The sequence below is a fragment of the Myodes glareolus genome, chromosome 22 (genome assembly GCF_982192425.1).
Source record: "Myodes glareolus chromosome 22, mMyoGla1.1, whole genome shotgun sequence".
In the NCBI taxonomy this organism is placed as follows: Eukaryota; Metazoa; Chordata; class Mammalia; order Rodentia; family Cricetidae; genus Myodes; species Myodes glareolus.
In genome coordinates, this window is record NC_142047.1 from 36,905,945 (window position 1) to 36,925,015 (window position 19,071).

General features: G+C 46.2%; 1 protein-coding gene across 3 annotated transcripts; it reads left to right on the forward strand.

Moving 5' to 3' along the window:
• The first annotated feature begins 588 nt into the window (after positions 1-588).
• Positions 589-19,071, forward strand: LOC125402440 (carbohydrate sulfotransferase 5). Of its 3 annotated transcripts, XM_085681707.2 has the most exons (3): positions 589-977; positions 4,741-4,850; positions 17,148-19,071. In XM_085681707.2, the coding sequence occupies exon 3, from the start codon at positions 17,163-17,165 to the stop codon at positions 18,348-18,350; it is 1,188 nt and encodes a 395-aa protein (XP_085537833.1). In that variant the 5' UTR covers positions 589-977; positions 4,741-4,850; positions 17,148-17,162; the 3' UTR covers positions 18,351-19,071. The 3 variants fall into 3 exon arrangements, with proteins under 3 accessions (XP_085537833.1, XP_048293166.1, XP_048293165.1); XM_048437209.3 differs by lacking the exon at positions 4,741-4,850; XM_048437208.3 differs by lacking the exon at positions 589-977 and having other exon boundaries at positions 4,600-4,850.

The following is a 19,071-nucleotide window of genomic DNA, read 5'->3' on the forward strand; positions in this document are numbered from 1 at the left end:
GTTTTTGTTTTTGTTTGTTTTATTCTTTGTTTTGTTTTGTTTGTTTGGGGTTTTTTTTTTTGCAACTTTTTTTCCCTGTAAATACTGCTTCTTTGAAAGTTATATATAAGTCTTCGTTGTTGGTTTATTTCCTTAAGATAGATCTAAAAGGGAGTTACTAGTTCGGAAAGCTGTGGCCATGGTTAAGGATCCTAATTTCATCTTGCCAAGCCGCACCCGGGAAGGGCTGCACTGATACACTCTCCCCAGCAGTAACTTGTACCCTCACCAGATTCACAGGTCTCCCACGGAGCCCTAGCTTCAGCGTTTGCTTGGGCTCTGCCCTGTTGTTTGTAAGGGGCAAAATCTGCTTTATTTGCTGAAACGTGTCCAGTGTTTATCTGGACCTTTTATGAAGCTCGCATTTCTGCGTAGACGCTTGTACGTGGAGGGGATGGCAGCTCCAGAAGCCACCTGTCCTCTCGGGCCCCTCCCCACTCCTCTGTTGCTCAGAAGACAGCCTAGTCGCTCTGGCATCAAGGTGTCTGTTTGGATAGTTGCAAAGATGCCACCCGCAGGGGAGGGGGTAAGATAAAGATTCAATTTCCTGCACAAGGGCCTTTTGTCCTCCCAGAAGCTTCTTCCCTGAGGGACAGATTTTTTTGGTCCATTAGTGAACCCAGCGGTGATTCGGCCATCAGGCTTGATCATCCACACCCCCCAGGGGGCGGTCAGTGTGGTTCCTGGAGCCCACCTGTGTCCTCCTTCTTTCTGGCCTCCCCACACAACACACCGCCCCGCCACACACCCCCCCCCCCAATCCCCAGGCGTGGCCCGACGGTCCTGTCTGGAGAGAATTGCGGAGCCCGGGGCCCACTGGCTGCTTCCTCGCTGCGCTCCCGCCCTGGCAGTCCGGGGTGAAGAACCACCACTAACTGAGCCGCTCAATTGTACGCGCCGCGGGCGGGCAGCGGGGAGCAGCGCCGCCAGCAGCGCAGGTAGAGCGGGGCGCCGGCCGGATTGGGCAGCGGGGGGGGGGGGGGGGGGGGAGGGCTGCTCCAGGATGGGGGATCCGAGTCTGCGTGGTAAACCTAGGGCCCCTGCACTCCAACATCTACTTAGTGCCCTTCTGTTTCCATCCCCCGCTGGGACTCCTATTTAGTTTCCAGACTCACACTGCCTGGGGGTCTTCAGGTGTTTCTAACATATTAGTACCCCTGGCTCCCATCGGTGACTTCTAGCGTCCCGGGCTGAAGTCGCTGGATGTCCCTTCCTCGCTGTGGGATCTCACGAACTGAGTCAGCCCCCGCGGATTCCCAGGGAAGAAGAAGGACTGCCCGTGGTGTGGAATTCAGAAGGGACCAATCCTAGGAGCCTTTGTTGAGCCTGGGAAGAGAGCGTTCCTGCTCGGGGCGCCAGGGCCAGTTTGTGGCAGAACACCAGGCTTTAGGGTAGATGAGTAATCAGATGGAGTGTTTCACTCCAAGGATGGATTGGGGCTGAAGAGGTGCAACTGGCAGGACTTTTGGGTCTGGCAGCTTAGTCAGGGTTGGTGGGGAAAGCGGAAAGCTGTGTGTTGTATATTGGTCACAGAGAGTACGTTGTTACTGTGGGACCTCGTGGGCTTTAGTCCTCCTTCCCCTTCCCTATCTGCTGGAGCATCACATCAATTTAAACGTGCTTTTCAAAAGACATGGTTTTTTGTTTTGTTTTGTTTAGTAAAAAAAAAAAAAAAAAAAAAAAAAAAAAAAAAAAAAGCTCAGGAGCTTTGTCACAGAAGGCTTAAGGAAAAAAACCAGTTTGGTGCCGGACCTAAAATTTGGGTCCACTGACTTGCTTCTGGCTGCAGTATTGGATACAGCAGTGGGCTCTCTTGGCCCTCATTATGTGTGCCACACACACACACACACAAAATGCCAACTCTACTTTCTCTTCCCTCTTAAACAGGAAACAAGAAAGTTGAGTCTCACTTAAGCAAAACAAATTCAATTCCCCCACGCTTCAGAAGGAGCAGTTAAGGTTTTTGAGTTTTGAGGCCTGAGTACTCTGTATAGTCCAGGCTGGCCTGGCCTCAAACTCCATCTTCTTGTCTCAGGTTCCTAAATGCTGGGGTTACAGGAGTGTGCTGCCGTGCTCTTAGCTAAACAAAATAAAAAGTCATCGTTTTTAGAGATGAGGGAATGGCAGCTGGCTGACTGGAAGCTATGAGTGAGTATAGGCCAGTGTTAGAGCACCTGAGAGAGGCTGTGTGAATTCCCCGTGGGTGGGGTGGCTTGTTCAAAGCCTTATTTTACCAAGGAATCTGGCCCCGATCGCCTTAGTGACTGGCTTGACACAGGATATGAACCCTGTCTGGCTTCAAAAGCTAGGCTTCCATCCATTGTTTCTTGTAGTCTTCTGTGCTGTGCACACATGTGCACACATGTTCTGTGCTGTGCACATGTGTGCTGTCTCTTCCTGTGCTTGTTATCTTTGTGAGAGTCAGAGTGTCATCAAGATCCCTTCCGGCCACCGTGCTTGGGTTTTTCTTATGGACAGAATGTTTCTTAGGCTTGTAGACTATGTTTATGACCCAGATTTTGGAAGATTCTTGAATGCTCTAAGTCTACTCTATGCCTGGTCTTATTTCCCACATTATCTCTAAGAGAGCTTCTTGCAACTGTTGTTGCAAGAATATGTCCTAAGGTAAGGTAGTATTTGATTATTGTGTGTTGAGTTCCTTTCTTCTCAACTAACCCTTTTGTTGTTGTTGTTGTTATGTCATTGACTTGGGAGAATAATTTGCTTTTTTGAATATAAAGTCATGGCTGTGCACAGTGGCACACACCTTTAATCCCAGAGACAAAAGCAAGATGGTCTCCCGAGTTTAAAGCCAGACAACTTACACAGCAAATTCCAGGCCAATCAGGGCTACATAGTACAACCCTGTCTCAAAAATCAGTAAATAAATAAATATTAATAAAATCCGAGAACATTCTATGCTCTCCATGAGTGCTCTGCAGGGAAGCTCAGGAACATGCTAAACATGCAATCCCTACCTGATGCCCTGCATGTGTCGCTGTGGGGAAGGAGTATTTTAGGATCAAAACAAACAAACAAACAAACAACAACAACAACAACAACAGCCAACCAAGGGTCCCACTATCTATAAGATTCTATGACTTTCTTTTTTTTCATTTTTTTGAGATAGGGTTTCCTTATGTAGCCCTGGCTGTCCTGGAACTCACTCTGTAGACCAGGCTGGCCTCAAATTCAGAAATCCCCCTGCCTCTGCCTCCCGAGTGCTGGGATTAAAGGCGTGCGCTACCACCACCCGGCTGATGTGCTTTGTTTTCATTGATAGTTCCTGGCTCAGAACTCCAAGGCAGATCATATAAACTAGAATTTCTTTTTTTCCCCTCCCAACTCAGGTCACAGAAACTCAAATCCCCCTGCCCCACCCCCACCTTGGAGCTGTTGGTTGTTCAGAAATTGCCTGTCTAAAGTAGAGGGTGTCGTGAGTGATCTTGCCCCATACCCCATACCCTGGAGGAAGAAATCCTACCCAGAGAAGTCCAGAAGAATCTAGACTAACAGGCCTTGCTGGGTTTCCACACTCGGTGTAAGCATTAGACACACAGGGTAGTATTTATAAAAACCCAAAAGGACAGAGTTCAGAGATTCCTTTAAGACCTTGCACCTGGAGGGGACCACGAAGTTGTCCTTCCCCACCCTGTGTGTCTCTTAATTTGTGTCCCTGGTAATGAAATTATGGACATAAGTGATCCCCTGAGTTCTATGAGTCAGTCGAGTAAATTGATCGTACTCCAGAGAGGAATTCTGGGAACCCCAATTTCTAGCTGGGCCAATGAAATAACCTTGGCTCAGGATTGAATTGACCTAAAAGATACACAGATGCTGCAGACGTGATCACTTGTGTGCTAACAGAATTCCCCATGATTCTGGGAATCCCAGAGGTCTTCAGTGGGGATTGCAATGTGAGAATAGGAAAAAAAATCAAAACTCAAAACATTTTCCTCCATAACCCTCCCTTTTTTCAGTGCTGGGAATGAAACCTAGAGCCTCCCGTTTGCTAGTCAAATGCCCTACCTCACTGAGCCACATGCCCAGCTTCAGAGAAATCTTTCTCCACAACACAACTTCCAAAGCCCAGGACTAATAAAAGGGGGTTTCTGTTTTGGTATCGGCTCAGAAATGCCTCCGAGTGGCTGTGAGCCAGAGAATCTTGAGAATCTTTCCAGTAATTGGGATTGAACCTAGGAGTGCTTATATGTAAGCCCTCTACCACTGAGTTAGATCTCCAGCCATACCCTAAGCTTCCATATTCTAATTTGTGATCCTCTTGCCTCGGCCTCCCAAGCAGCTGGGAAGATAGCCTAGACCACCAGGTGTGGCTTTCCAGACTGATTTAAATTGATTCCCCAGTGAATGATGATAATTTTAGATAGGGTCTCAGGTACTACAGGCTAGCCTTGCCTCTACCTCTCAAGTGCTGGGATTACAAACATATGTCAGCATGCCCAGTTTTATGCCATGCTAGATACTGATCCCTGAACTTTGTTCTTGCTAAGAAAGTGCTCTATCAGCCCCTATCTATTGGACAGATTCCAGAAGGCAGGTGTCTTTCCTCCTGCTGCATCGGGACTGTGCAGCTCCAAGCTCCTCGTCCCTAGCAGCCACCATGCAACTGCATGATCAGAACTAGGAGGAACGACTGATTGATTGGCCAGGACCTCAGAGCAGGCATATCTTCTGTCACAGCCTGGCCCGGAAAACAGTCTTGAACTTGAAGATGGGCTTGGAAATACCTTTCGGTGCATAGGAGATCCTCCAACCCACCCCTGGTCTTCCCTGATCTGGTGGGTACTCAGGTAAGCTAATAGATGGACTTGTAGGCATGTCTTCCAGCAATAAAGGCTGGAGAACAGCAAACTCCACCCACACCTTCTTTAACCTACTAAAAAGTAATCTAAAGTTACCAAAGAAAACCATCAGAACTGCACACAATGGCATATGCCTGTAATCCCGGCACTGGGAAGAGACAATGGGAGAAACCGGACTTCAAGTCATCCTTAGCTATGTAGGAGGTCAGAGGACAATTTTGGGGAGACACATCTATCCTTCTATCCTTCTGGGGATCAAACTCAGGTTATAGGCATACACAGCAAGTGCTTTTACCTGCCGAGCCATCTTCTTGGCCCTTGGCAGAGACTTTTCTACTGTGAGGTATACAATAATTTTGCTTATCAATTGATAGCTATTTGGAATGTTTCTGCTTTAGTGTTAGCATAAGTAATACTGTTATGAAAACTCCTGAGCAAGTTTTAAGTGGACATATGTTTTCACTATTATTGGGTCTATAGCCTGGGATGGAATTACTGCGTCAGGCGTTGGCTGTTCACCTCCCTGAGGATCCGCCAGACTGGCAGACTATTTTCCACAGCACCATTTTCCATTCTCGGCAGCCCTGGATGAGGGTTCTGATTCCTCTTACTTCCACTGGCACTGTAATTTTAAACTTTTTTTAAGATTTATTATTTATTATATATACAGTATTCTGCCTATATTCTGCCTACAGGCCAGAAGAAGGCATCAGGTCTCATTACAGATGGTTGTGAGTCACCATGTGGTTGCTGGGAACTGAAATCAGGACCTCTGGAAGAGCAGTCAGTGCTCCCAACCTCTGAGCCATCTCTCCAGCCCCCTGGCACTGTAATTTTAAAAATCCTGGCTCATGCTTGTAATAGCAGAAGTAGGGAAATGGACCAGGAGTTCAAAGGTAGCCGTGCTACACAGCAAGTTTCTAGGCTGGCCTGGCAACATGAAACACTGTCTCAAAAAATCCTGAATTTTCTCCTTTCCTTCTTCCTTCCCTCCCTCCCTCCCTCTCCCCAACATGTTACTTAATCACTCTGCCACATCCCTAGCTTGTACTATCTCTTTATAAAATTTGCTTTTTATGAGACATAGTCTCACTATGTAGCCTTGGCTAGCCTGGAACAAGGTATGTAGATCAGGTTGGCCTCAAACTCATAGAGCACCACCATGCCCAGCCCTCCTTCAAAAAATATATGTTTATGGCCAGACATGCGCACCATGGACATCAGAGCACAGCCATTAGAGGGTGGTTCTTTTCTTCTACTGTCTGACCCCAGAGATCAAACTCAGGCTGTCAGGCGTGGCAGCAAATGCCCTTTACCCGTGAGCCATCCTCCTAGCCCCTCCACTGCTCTTTGTCCTCAACAGCTTCCCTACTGGATAATATGCCTGGTGACTAAGAATGTATTTATCACTCATTTGTGTATCTTCTCTGGAAAAAAAAAATGTCTTCTTAAATCCTTTTCCCACTCATAGGAACTCTTTAATATCCTAGGTGTAAGTTCCTTTCTAGATAGGTTATTTGTAGCTGCCTTCTCCCATCCGTTGCGGCCCTTTGGCATGTGTGCGTTTTTTGACATAATCGATACTGCCTGGGGTAACTTCAAGGTACAGCAGAAAGACATGTGGGCTGAGCAGGCAGTGAGTCCCCTCTGAGCCGCTGCAGGTAGGCTGCCAGAGTTCCCATTCTGGCTCAGCCGGTGTTGGGGTGCTTAAGGTGAGTCTTAATTTCCCCAAGCTTCAGCTCCCTCTTGTGTAAAATGGGGACAATAGTTGAGCTCATTTCCTCATTTCAAGGATCATCACATCAGCAATCGCGCAGGGCGTGGGCTGCAGGGATCCCGAAGCAGGTGTATTTATTATGCTGCCTCTTTTAAAATTTTATTTATTTTTGAGGCAAGGTCTCTACATGCTCCTGGCTGTCTTGGAGCGCACTATGTAGACCAGGCTGGCCTCCAACTTGCAGAGATCGTCCTGCCTCTGCAGGGATTAAAGGTATGGGTCACCATGCCCAATTTACTGTGCTGCCTCTTGATCACAAGACTAATTCCTCCTCCCTTGTTTTTTTTTTTTCCTTTCATTTTCCTTCTCTTCCCCTCTGTTCTCTCTCTTACGCATCCTTCTCCCTAAGGAACATCCTGGACTCCGTCACTGCAGTTTTATTTCGCTGGTCATCCTCGAGGTGTGATGTTTACCCATTTCCTCCCCTAGAATCCGATGTGCCCAGCCGTTGGGATTCCTGAGCAGGGATGGCCTCTGGCTGATATAAAACTGAGAGCAAAGTCTGAGCCTGCCAGTGTGATGTTTCACTCTCTTAGATTCCATGCCAGGGCTGATGGCAGCAAGAGCTGTCTAGTGGAGCTTGGCTGGAAGTTCCTGGACTCCACCTCAGCACCTGGGATGGCAGACATCCCTTGCCTCCTATCCCAGTCTTCCCATCTGCAAAACAGGCAGAAAACAGTGCTCCCACTGTCTCCCAGGCCATGAAATGGTAAGGGATGTTTAAGGAACACTGCAGAAAGAAATGCGGGGCAAGAGTCTAATTAATTACTCCTTTCAGACTTGGATGGTGGGGTGTCTGATTTCAATTCAGTATGCATTTATTTATGCCAGGTACTCTTTGGTCTCACCCTACAATCCAGACTGCCCCGAAACTCATCATTTAGCCAGGCTGGCTTCACATTTGCAGCAGTATTCTTACCTCAGCCTCTAGAGTGCTGAGATTACAGGAATGAGTGACCACACCTGGCTTCATGTGGCCTTTCAGCTTCTTCCTTTTATGATACTCAGAGTCTTATTCAAATGTTTTGTTGAAGTATAACACCTCAGAAAAGAGCAAACAGCACAGAGCATAAAAGTGTCCTTGCTGGGCAGTGGTGGCTCACACCTTTAATCCCAGCATTTGGGAGGCAGAGGCAGGTGGATCTCTGTGAGTTCAAGGCCATCCTGGTTTACAGAGCAAGTTCTAGAACAGCCAGGGCTACACAGAGAAACCTCAAAAATAAAAAACAAAAATGAAAAACAAAACCCACAAACAAACAAGCAACAACAACAAAAAGTATCCTGATGGACATGCATTCTCTCTCTCTCTCTCTCTGAGATAAGCTTTCAACTAGATATAGGGTTGGCTTCAAAATTCTAGTGATCCTCCTACCTCTGCTTCCCAAATTCTGGGATTATAGGCTTGTACTACCAAACTGGCCTATCGTGTTTTTGTTTTGTTTGAGACAGAGTGTCATTTAGCCCATGCTAGCCTGGAACTCCCTGCAGAGCCCAGGCTGGCACTAAACTGATCTTCCTGCCTTTACCTCCCAACCCCTGGGATGACAGACAGGTGTGCGCCACCACACTGGACTGATGAGTTGTTGTTGGCTGTTTTCTGTTCTTTGCTCTTGCTCTTTTTGGGCTTTTGGAGAGGGAGGTCTGCCACTCAACTCCCAAATAAATCACACAAGGAGTCTCATTCTTATAAATGCCCAGCCTTTGTTTGGCTTGTTTCTTACCAGCTTTTCTTAAATTATCCTGACTACCTTTTGCTTCTGGGCATTTTCCTTTTCTTACTTCTGTAATCTTACTTTCATTCTTAGTCTGTGGCTGGCTGGCTGGCTGGCTGGCTGGGTGGCTGGGTGGGTGACTGGGTGGGTGGCCCCTGACATTCTCCTCGCCTTGTTCTGTCTTGCTTTTTCCTGTTCTCAGATTTCTCCTTCTATTTATTGTCTCTGCCTGCCAGCCCTGCCTATCCTTTCTCCTGCCTCACTATTGACTGTTCAGATGTTTATTAGACCATCAGGTGTTTGAGACAGGTAGAGTATCAGAGCTTCATAGAGTTTAAAAATGCAGCATAAATGAAGGTAGCACATCTTTGCATCACTAAAACAAATGTTCCACAGCATAAACAAATGTAACACACCTAAATAATATTCCACAACAAATTGTCATTGATACATTAATGTATTTAGCTCCCACATGGAGAAATAGCATAATCATAAGCCAGAAGCTCTGTGCACCGACCAGTATCCACTATCAAACCAGAACTCCTGGTTTTCACAGAAACTCATCTTTCATTGGTTTAAGCAGGAGTGTAATCTGTACCCTTGGATCCAGATGTTCAGATGATACTGTCAGCTTGCTTGAGAACTTAGTCATTTCTCTGTTCAGTGTTTTTCTATGTTGACAGTTTTTCTCTCCCTTGGAGATTGGCAAGTGTTCTCTTCTTTTTCCTGTTTTCTTTTTTAGATTTACTTACTTCATTTTATGTGTGTGAATGTTTTGCCTGCATGTATGTCTGTGCACCACATGTGTGCCTAGTGCTGGCAAGCTCAGGAGGGGGTCAGATCACTTTGAACTGTAGTTAATGGATAGTTGTGAGCCTCCATGTGGATGCTGGGAATTGAACCCAGGTCCTTTGCAAAGCAAACCATCTCTACAGCTCAGGAGTCCCATTCTTAAACTACTTCTAGGTGAGGCCAGGAATTGGAAGGGGTAGGTATGTAGATAAGCCAATCTTGGGACATGTCTTAGTTAGGGTTTCTATTGCTGTGAAGAGACACCGTAACTGTCCCGCGCTATCATCTCGCCTGCAAGAACCATGCGGGACATAGGATTCTTTTGCAGAAAGGCTTTAATCCTCTTGGGAGCTAGAGCATAAGCCATATGGCGGAGACCCAGATAAGATGGAACCCATCCCTTATATAGGAAACAGACCCTGCTTTGGACGTGTCATTTTTGGATTGGTCAACTGCTCCCAGTCCCAGGTGATACCTTGGGAGTAGTGGAAAAATACCAACATGTGTGAGCTTTCTAGCTCACCTGGCGGTGCAGCGCCATCTATGGTGGAGAGTGTGGTTGTGGCCTTCTACATCTCCCGCTAATTTTACTTCTTTGCAGAAAGGCAACTCCCTCAAAAGGTAAAGATAGAGGTCACATTTTCCAAAATGAAAACATTAAAATGGGCTTACATGGAATCTGTCCCTAGGCTCATGACATCTGGAACCTATCCGGCCTGTCCTCTGCCATTTTTCTGGGAAAGGGGAATATATGGCAGGAAACCCTTATGTAGAGCGACTTATCTCTCAGAGAGGGCCATTCTCTGTGCGATGCTTTTTAGCTCCATAACCTTTAGGGCTAGTTAAGCCAAGCATTCCACCCTGTGCAATGGACCATAGTCCTAGGGGTGCAGGAGCTGGTTGGCTTAAACCTTACTGCTTTAACATAAATAACCATATATCAGAAGAGGCTCCCTGTTCCAGGGCAGCCAGCGCTGTGCAAAAACCATTTTGTACCTAAGACTTTGGGATTTGAGTCAGCAGACCATCCAGAGGAGAAACATTATTCCATAGCATAGGATTGTTCCAAAACATTTCCATCCCCATCCATTCTTTGAAGTAGGGGATGAAGGACATAATCTAGGACTGGAATCCTTTGGCCAGGCTTATGTCCATTTGCGTGGAGTTGATTGTCATGATGGACCGTCTCAAGGAGGACAGCAAATCATCAAAATTCTCCTGCAAGATACAAAGACAATTCTCGGGACAAGTTAGCCATTTTTATAAAGTTCTCATATGGTACATTGGTTATACATAAGGCTGGAGTTTTTCATTTATAGCCCAATTGGGCAAGCTGTCATAAGCTATCCATCTGTTTTTTATTCTACCTCTAATAGATGTATCTATGGTAGCCTGTTGATCCAGGGCTGTAGCCATTGTGGTAGATAACTGATTGAGGGTCTCTGTTTTTCATGGTATAGGCCGTGCTGCCATTTAAAAAATGTATAATGAACAGAGCATCGGGGGCAGTTCCTTTATTATTCCCCCCTTTTTTATTTAAATAGATATTTATCCAATTTTTAATTTGAATAACCATGGCATTTTGTAACCTGTCTTGAAGATACCCATAGTGTTTAGCAGAAATAACTGACAGGATAAGGGAAAGTGATAGCAAGCAATAACTGACAAATCAAGGGGAAATCCATGGTGGAGAATATGGTTGCGGCCTTCTACACGTAACCACAGCAACTCTTATAAGGCAAACACGTACTTGAGACAGGTGGCCTAGTTGTAGAGGTTCAGTCCATTATCATCGTGACGGGAGCATGACAGCAGGCAGGCCGACATAGTGCTGGAGAAGGAGCTGAGAGTTCTACATTGTGATCAGCAGGTAGCAGAAGGAGACTGTATGCCACACTGGGTGTCGCTTGAGCATATATGAGACCCCAGAGTCACCTCCACAGTGATACACCCACCTCCAAGAAGGCCACATCTCCTAATATAGTGCTTCTCCCTATGGCTGAGCATTCAGATACATGAGTCTGTGGGAGCCATTTCTATTCAAACCAGCACAATTGGTTTTTGTTGTTAGGGTTTTTTTTTTGTATTTTTAAAATTGATTTTAGACAGGTTCATTTAACTCAGGCTATCCTTGAACTCCTGATCCTCCTCCCTCCACTTCTCAAATACTGGGTTTACAGGCATGTGCACTATGCCAGCTTAGAGGCTATCTTGCAAAGAACGCATGCCTAGTAGATACACATGTGCTTGTATAGTGCCAGATCCCTGAAAATTGATGGGTACTTCAAAAAAATTCCAAAATCACAATCCCAACTTAGTGCTGCCTGCAGGCAGGAAGGAGCAATGGAGTATGGCAGAGTGGCGTGCTTTGAGAGACACTGGCAGTAGCTACGTGAGAGGAAGTTGAGATTATCCCAGGTGGAGACAGGGGTAGGTACTCACTACACACAGCAGAAGGTTTGGGCATATGGAGCCTGGATGCTCTTTGATGAACTCTGACCTAGAGGATTCTGGATGGCAATTAACGGTACATTTGGAAAGCCAAGTAGATGGACCTAATCAGATTTAGATAAGTCTGCAGGCACTGTGCAAGATGAGCTGGGAGAAGGGGAGGGGTGAATTAGAACAGAATCCAGGAGAAAAGTAGGTATGGCCCATCCAAGTCAGTCACTTGGACTACCAACTTTCTGATCTTTTGACCGTCATGACTGGGTCATCCCATCCCCTTTTTAGATTGCTTTTACTTTATGTGTAGGGGTGCTTTTCCTGAATGCATGTATGTGCACTGGGTGCATGTCGGGTACCCGTGGAGGCCAGAAGAGGAAGACAGATCCCCTGGAGCTAGAATTACGGATGGTTGTGAGCTGTGAATGTGGGTACTAGGCACCAAACCCTGTCCTCTGCAAGAGCAGCAAGTGCTCTTAACTGCTGAACCATCTCTCCAGACCCCACGGGTGAGTCTTGATGTACCTAGCTGGATTGTCAACTCCTCCAGGACAGAGACTCTTCTGCCTTAGACCCCCTACACTGAAGCTCCTGTTTTCTTTATCTGTTTTCCATGGGATCTCTTTTTATTCTGCTTTCCACATCCCTTCCATTTTATCTTTCACCCCCTGTTACAATTTTAATAGCCAGGGGGATCTAATTCCAAGGAAAGCAGTTTTATTATGGTTTTTATTTGCTCTTTTAAATTTGGTTTTATTTTGTTTGTTTTTTTGAGACAGGGTCTCATGTAGCCCAATAATCCTCCTGCCTCTTCCAAGTGCTAAGATTACAGGCATGAGTTAATAGGTACAGCATTTATTAGTTTTATTATTAAAAATAATAAACTTTTCTATCAAAGGAAATGTCCTCTTTACTACTACATTGTGTGTTTTAGCTGTCAATTGCATTTTTAAATCATATCTTGCACACTTTTAATATTGATTTAACCAAAAGTTATAATAGGAGGCATCTATGAGAGATATATATTCATAGAATGTAAATTTATGTATTACACTATGGTAAGCCACTAGAAAAACTAATAAATTATAACACTGACACTGAGGAGTTTTTTAATAATTTATTTTAAGTTTATTTTATGTGCATTGGTGTAAAGGTGTCAGATCCCAGGGAACTGGAATTATAGTTGTGAGCTGCCATGTGGGTGCTGGGAATTGAACCTGGGTCCTCTGGAAGAACAACCAGATGGCTCTTAACCATTGAGCCATCTCTCCAGCCCCAGGTTTTTTTTGTTTGTTTGTTTTTGTTTTTTGTTTTTTTAAAGAAATAAGAAAGTGGGCTGCTGCCAGGCAGTAATGGCACACACCTTTAGTCCCAACACTCAGGGAGGCAGAGGCAGGCAGATCTCTGAGTTCAAGGCCAGCCTGGTCTACAAAGTGAGTTCCAGGATAGCTAGAGTTACAGCCAGAGAAGCCTTATCTCAAAAAACAAACAAAACAAAATAAACAAACAAATAAAAAACAAGAAAGGAAAGAAGGAAGGGAGGAAGGGAGGAAGGGAGGAAGGGAGGAAGGGAGGAAGGGAGGAAGGGAGGAAGGGAAGGAAAGTGTGCTACTGAGGTAGCTCACGGCTGGCAAAGAAAGGTAAAAGCACTTGCCACAAAGCCCAACAACCTCAGGTGAATCCCTGGGACCCTAATGATGAAAGATCAGAGCCAACTCTTGCTGGTTGTCCCCTGAGCTCAACACTACCCTCTGAGCCATCTGATGGCCCCGTGTTGCTTGTTTGTTTGCTTGATACAGGGTCTAATACTTACCAGGCTGGCCTTGAACTTTGTGGGAGAGGATGACCTTGGATTTATACTCTTTTTGCTTTCATCGATCCAGGACTAGGATTATAGGCATTGGCTGCCTTACTTGGTTTATAGGGGTAGGGGATCAAACCAGGACCCTACCTTAGTTTTTGAACCTAGAACTTCCATTTGGCTAGAGTGACTATTGTTGTGGTTACAGAAAACATCACTACACCGACCTTTATGCCTGTTCTGGGGATATGAACTCAGGTCCTCAGCTTGCTCAGCAAGCATTTTACTCACTGAGTCGTGTCCCCAGTCCTTGGTCTTGTTTTTTTTTTAATTTATTTCAGTGTAGGAAGGGCTACTGGGCATTGAACTCACACATTCCACCACCCCCCATCACCACCAGGCTAGCACTCTAACACTAAGCTCCGATCATTTCCTGACTGGGTATTCCTGTGGCTGAACTCAAGTTGCCTCAATGAAAACAGGGATAATTGTCTCATCTTTCTAGGAAGGTTGAGAAGGTAAAACTTGACCATGAAGATAAAAATATGTTTCACTGCTTCCAACCCTCTGGTAATTAACCTGTGTGGGAACTCTGGCGTTCTTATGAGACAATCTCAGGAAGGACATGGGCTCCTAGAGACCTGTACAACTACCGAAAGTTCTTTCTGGTTCTTGAGTTCCAGTAACAGGGTGAGATAATACTCCCTCTAGCACAAGAGTCACTTAAGAGTTCTGGCTTTCTTTTCTTTTTCTTTCTCTCTCTCTCTCTCTCTCTCTCTCTCTCTCTCTCTCTTTCTCTTGGCTTTTCGAGACAGGGTTTCTCTGTAACTTTTGGGTGCCTGTCCTGGAACTAGTTCTTTTTTTATTTGTTTTTAATATTTATTATGTATGCAATATTCTGTCTGTCTGTGTGTATACCTGCAGACCAGAAAAGGGCACCAGACCCCATTGCAGATGGTTGTGAGCCACCGTGTGGTTGCTGGGAATTGAACTCAGGACCTTTGGAAGAGCAGGCAATGCTCTTAAGCTCTGAGCCATCTCTCCAGCCCTAGAACTAGCTCTTGTAGACCAGGCTGGCCTCGAACTCACAGAGATCCGCCTGCCTCTGCCTCCCGAGTGATAGGAATAAAGGTGTGTGCCACCACTGTCGGATAAGTTCTAGCTTTCTTTTGTTTTTAATTGATATTTATTGAGCTCTATCTTTTGCTCTGCTCCCCTCCATGCCTTTCCCCTCCCTCCTTCAATCCTCCCACAAGGTCCCCAGGCTCCCAATTTACTCAGATCTTGTCTTTTTCTACTTTCTACTTCCCATGTAGATTAGATCTGTGTAAGTCTCTCTTAGGGTCCACATTGTTGTCTAAGTTCTCTGGGATTGTGGTTTGTAGGCTGGCTTTCTTTGCTTTATGTTTAAAAACCACCTATGAGTGAGTACATGTGATAATTGTCTTTCTGTGTCTGGGTTACCTCACTCAAAAGAATGTTTTCTAGCTCCATCCATTTTCCTGCAAAATTCAAGCTGTCGTTATTTTTTTCTGCTGTGTAGTACTCCATTGTGTAAATGTACCACATTTTCCTTATCCATTCTACGGTCAAGGGGCATTTAGGTTGTTCCCAGGTTCTGGTTATGATAAGCAAAGCTGCTATGAACATAGTTGAACACATGTCCTTGTGCACGATTGAGCATCCTTTGGATATATACCCAAACGTGGTATTACTGGGTCTTGAGGAAGGTTGTTTCCTAATTTTCTAATAAATCGCCACACACTGACATCCAAAGGGGTTGTACCAGTTTGCATTCCCACCAGCAATGCAGAAGTGTTTCCTTTTCCTCACAATCTCTCCAGCATAAGTTGTCATCAGTGTTTTTGATCTTGGCCATTCTTACAGGTGTAAGATGGAATCTCAGAGTTGTTTTGATTTGCGTTTCTCTGATGACTAAGGATGTTGAACATTTCCTTAAGTGTCTTTCAGCCATTTTAGTTTCCTCTGTTGAGAGTTCTCTGTTTATGTCTGTACTCCATTTTTTAAAAATTGGATTATGTGATCTTCTGGTGTCCAATTTCTTGAGTTCTTTGTTTATTTTGGAGATCAGACCTCTGTCTAATGTGGGGTTAGTGAATGCAGGGCTTACATACCCCCATTCCATGGTGTGGGGGGAGGGTGTGCATATGTAGAGGTCAAAGGACAAGGGTAGTTTCGGGGAATCGGCGCTGATCTTTCACACGTGTCTTCCAGGGATTTAAAATCAGTTCATCAGGCTTGGCAGCAAGACCTTACCTGCTGAACCATCTTACCATGCCCTGTTCTGCTGTTGGTTATTGGTTATTTCTTTGCTCTTTTTGGGGACCCACCACTCAGCTCCCAAATAAGTCACATGGAGACTTATTCTTACGTATGAACACCCGGCTTTAGCTTGCCTTATTTCTAGCCAGCTTTTTTTTTCCCTATTTAAATCATCCCACCTTATGCCTCTGGGCTTTTGCCTTAGTATATTTCTGTATACCTTTCTTTGCTTCTTACTCCTTGACTTGTTGTGTAGCTGGGTGACAGTCCCTGGTGTCCTCCTCCTTCATTTGCTCCTGGAGCTTCTCCTCCCACATCTCTCCTCCTATTTATCATCTTCTCTGCCTGCCAGTCCCACCTATCCTATCCTTTCTCCTTTCTTGTTATTGGCCATTCAGCTCTTTATGAGACCAATCAGATGTTTTAGGCAGGCAAAGTAACACAGCTTCACAGAATTAAACAAATGCAACATAAAAGAATGCAATAGGCTGGGTGGTGGTGGTGCACGTCTTTAATCCCAGCACTCGGGGGGCAGAGGCAGGCAGATCTCTGTGAGTTCTGCCACCGCTAGGGCTGTTACAGAGAGAAACCTTGTCTCAAAAAAACACAACAACAATAACAATAACAACAAAAACAAAAACAAAAAAAGAATGCAACGACACATTTTTGCATCATTAAACAAATGTTCCACAGCATAAACAAATGTAACACATCTTAAAATAATATTCTACAACACTGTTCGTTTTTAATAACAAAAGTGATACTACTTGTTAATTAAAAAATCATACCACATGGAAGCACACTGTGCTGTAGAAAGGTCTAATCTTTTTTTTTTAACTTTTGTTTTTTATTATGTACACAATATTCTGTCTGTGTGTATGTCTGCAGGCCAGAAGAGGGCACCAGACCTCATTACAGATGGTTGTGAGCCACCATGTGGTTGCCGGGAATTGAACTCAGGACCTTTGGAAGAGCAGGCAATGCTCTTAACCACTGAGCCATCTCTCCAGCCCGAAAGGTCTAATCTTCAATCATGGGAGTTACGACACTCTCCTTCCCCTACGCTTTTTTCAGTCAATGCCCACAAATTCTTGAAGCCAGATGCCTGTATTATTGCCCTTTAAAGATGAGTAAATAGAATCACAGAGAGATTGCCTGGTGCTAAGATCACAGAGCCGGAAGTAAAGAGGCAGGAGTCAACCTGAAAAACCTGGCAGTACTTCGATATGGCCAAACACCTCAAAGTTACTCCATAAGAGCGATTCTTAAGGGGTCTTAATTGAAAAATAGTATTTGCTAAAACAGGTGTGGTAGCACATATCCGTAATCCCAGCATTTAGGAGATGGAGGCAGAAGAAGTAGAAATTCAGGGTCCTTCTACAGCTACATATAGCGTGCAGCTGGCACAGGACTGAAGTTGGGCCTGGTGTGTGAGCTCAGGCCATAGGCCCTAATGCTGTCCCTCCCTTTTATAGGTCCTAACCAGAGGCATGCGGCTGCCCCGCTTCTCCAGCACTTTAGTGCTTTCACTCTTAATAACACAGACCTGCATCCTGGTCTTCCTGGTCTCCCGGCAAATGCCCTCATCCCCAGCTGGCAGTAGGGGGCATGTGCATGTACTCGTGCTGTCCTCGTGGCGCTCGGGCTCATCTTTCGTGGGCCAGCTCTTCAGTCAACACCCAGATGTCTTCTACCTGATGGAGCCGGCCTGGCATGTGTGGAATGCCCTGTCGCAGGGCAGTGCCCCTGTGCTTCACATGGCCGTGCGCGACCTGGTCCGTTCAGTATTCCTATGCGACATGGACGTATTTGATGCCTACCTGCCCTGGCGTCGCAATGTCTCAGATCTCTTCCAGTGGGCGGTGAGTCGCGCGTTGTGCTCGCCTCCAGTCTGCAACGCCTTCGGTCGTGGCAACATCAGCAGCGAGGAGGTGTGCAAGACTCTGTGCCCAACGCGGCCCTTCGGCCTGGTCCAGGAAGCCTGCAGCTCTTACAGCCACATAGTGCTCAAGGAGGTGCGCTTCTTTAACCTGCAAGTTCTCTACCCGCTGCTCAATGACCCCGCGCTCAACCTGCGCATCGTGCACCTGGTGCGCGACCCGCGGGCGGTGCTGCGTTCCCGAGAGCAGACAGCTAAGGCGCTGGCACGGGATAATGGCATCGTCTTGGGTACCAACGGTACGCAGGTGGAGGCGGACCCCCGGCTGCGCGTGGTCAGTGAGGTGTGTCGCAGCCACGTACGCATCGCAGAGGCAGCATTGTACAAGCCGCCGCCCTTCCTGCAAGATCGTTACCGCCTAGTGCGCTTCGAGGATTTGGCCCGGGACCCGCTCACCGAGATCCGTGAGCTCTATGCCTTCACCGGCCTGAGCCTCACGCCGCAGCTCCAGACTTGGATCCACAACATCACGCACGGCTCAGGCCCAGGAACACGCCGTGAGGCCTTCAAGACCTCATCCAGAGATGCGCTCAGTGTGTCCCAAGCCTGGCGTCACACGCTGCCCTTCGCAAAGATTCAGCGGGTTCAGGAACTGTGCGCTGGCGCACTGCAGCTGCTGGGTTACCGACCTGTGTACTCCGAGCTTGAGCAGCGGGACCTTTCTCTGGACCTCCTGCTGCCGAGAGGCATGGACAGTTTCAAGTGGGCTTCTTCCACCGATGCGCAGCCAGAATCTTAAAGAGTTTTAGTGGAGAGTCCCAGTTTTGACGTTAGGGCCTAGCGGAGTATGATAAGGAAAGGTCTTGGAGAACCCAGTAGAAAGTCCACTATCAGCGGCTGAGAGTGGGGGTGGTCTTGCCCTGTACTGTGAAAGGACTGAGTACAAATTCCACATTCTTTTTTTCCTACCCAGATTGTGATTTTCCTTTGAGCCCTCTAGGATCTGGGTTGCCATCATGCATTCTTATGAAAAGTGAAACCCCTTATGAAAACCCCTGCCCACTTTCTCTGGTCACAGAACAGCCAGACCCAGACTTCCTTTCCTTTTTACTTTCTCTTCTCTTTGGTAGTACCACGCGATAGCAGAGAACCACCGTGTCCCAAACCCGGTCAGGAGTGGAAGGCTACTGCTGTTGGCCAGCTCCTAAAATTTATGCACCTGCCTCTCGTTTGCTCACCCCGACCTCCGCTCACCCCTGAGCACTAGTCTCAGGGGCCAGCAAAGACATGCGCATCAGTGGACAGTGATGCGCATGTCAAGAAGGAATCTGAGAGGATGCCTCTTGTGGTTTCCTCTTAGATTCTTTGCCTGACCTTCTAGAAAGGAGCCCAATCACACACCCGGTGCCTGAGGGTGATGAATTTTTAATGAGCCTTTGATTTGTCCTGAAGTGAAAAATCCTAGTTATGGAAATAAACATCATAAATAAGCATGATCCAGATTAAAGTTTACAACCTAC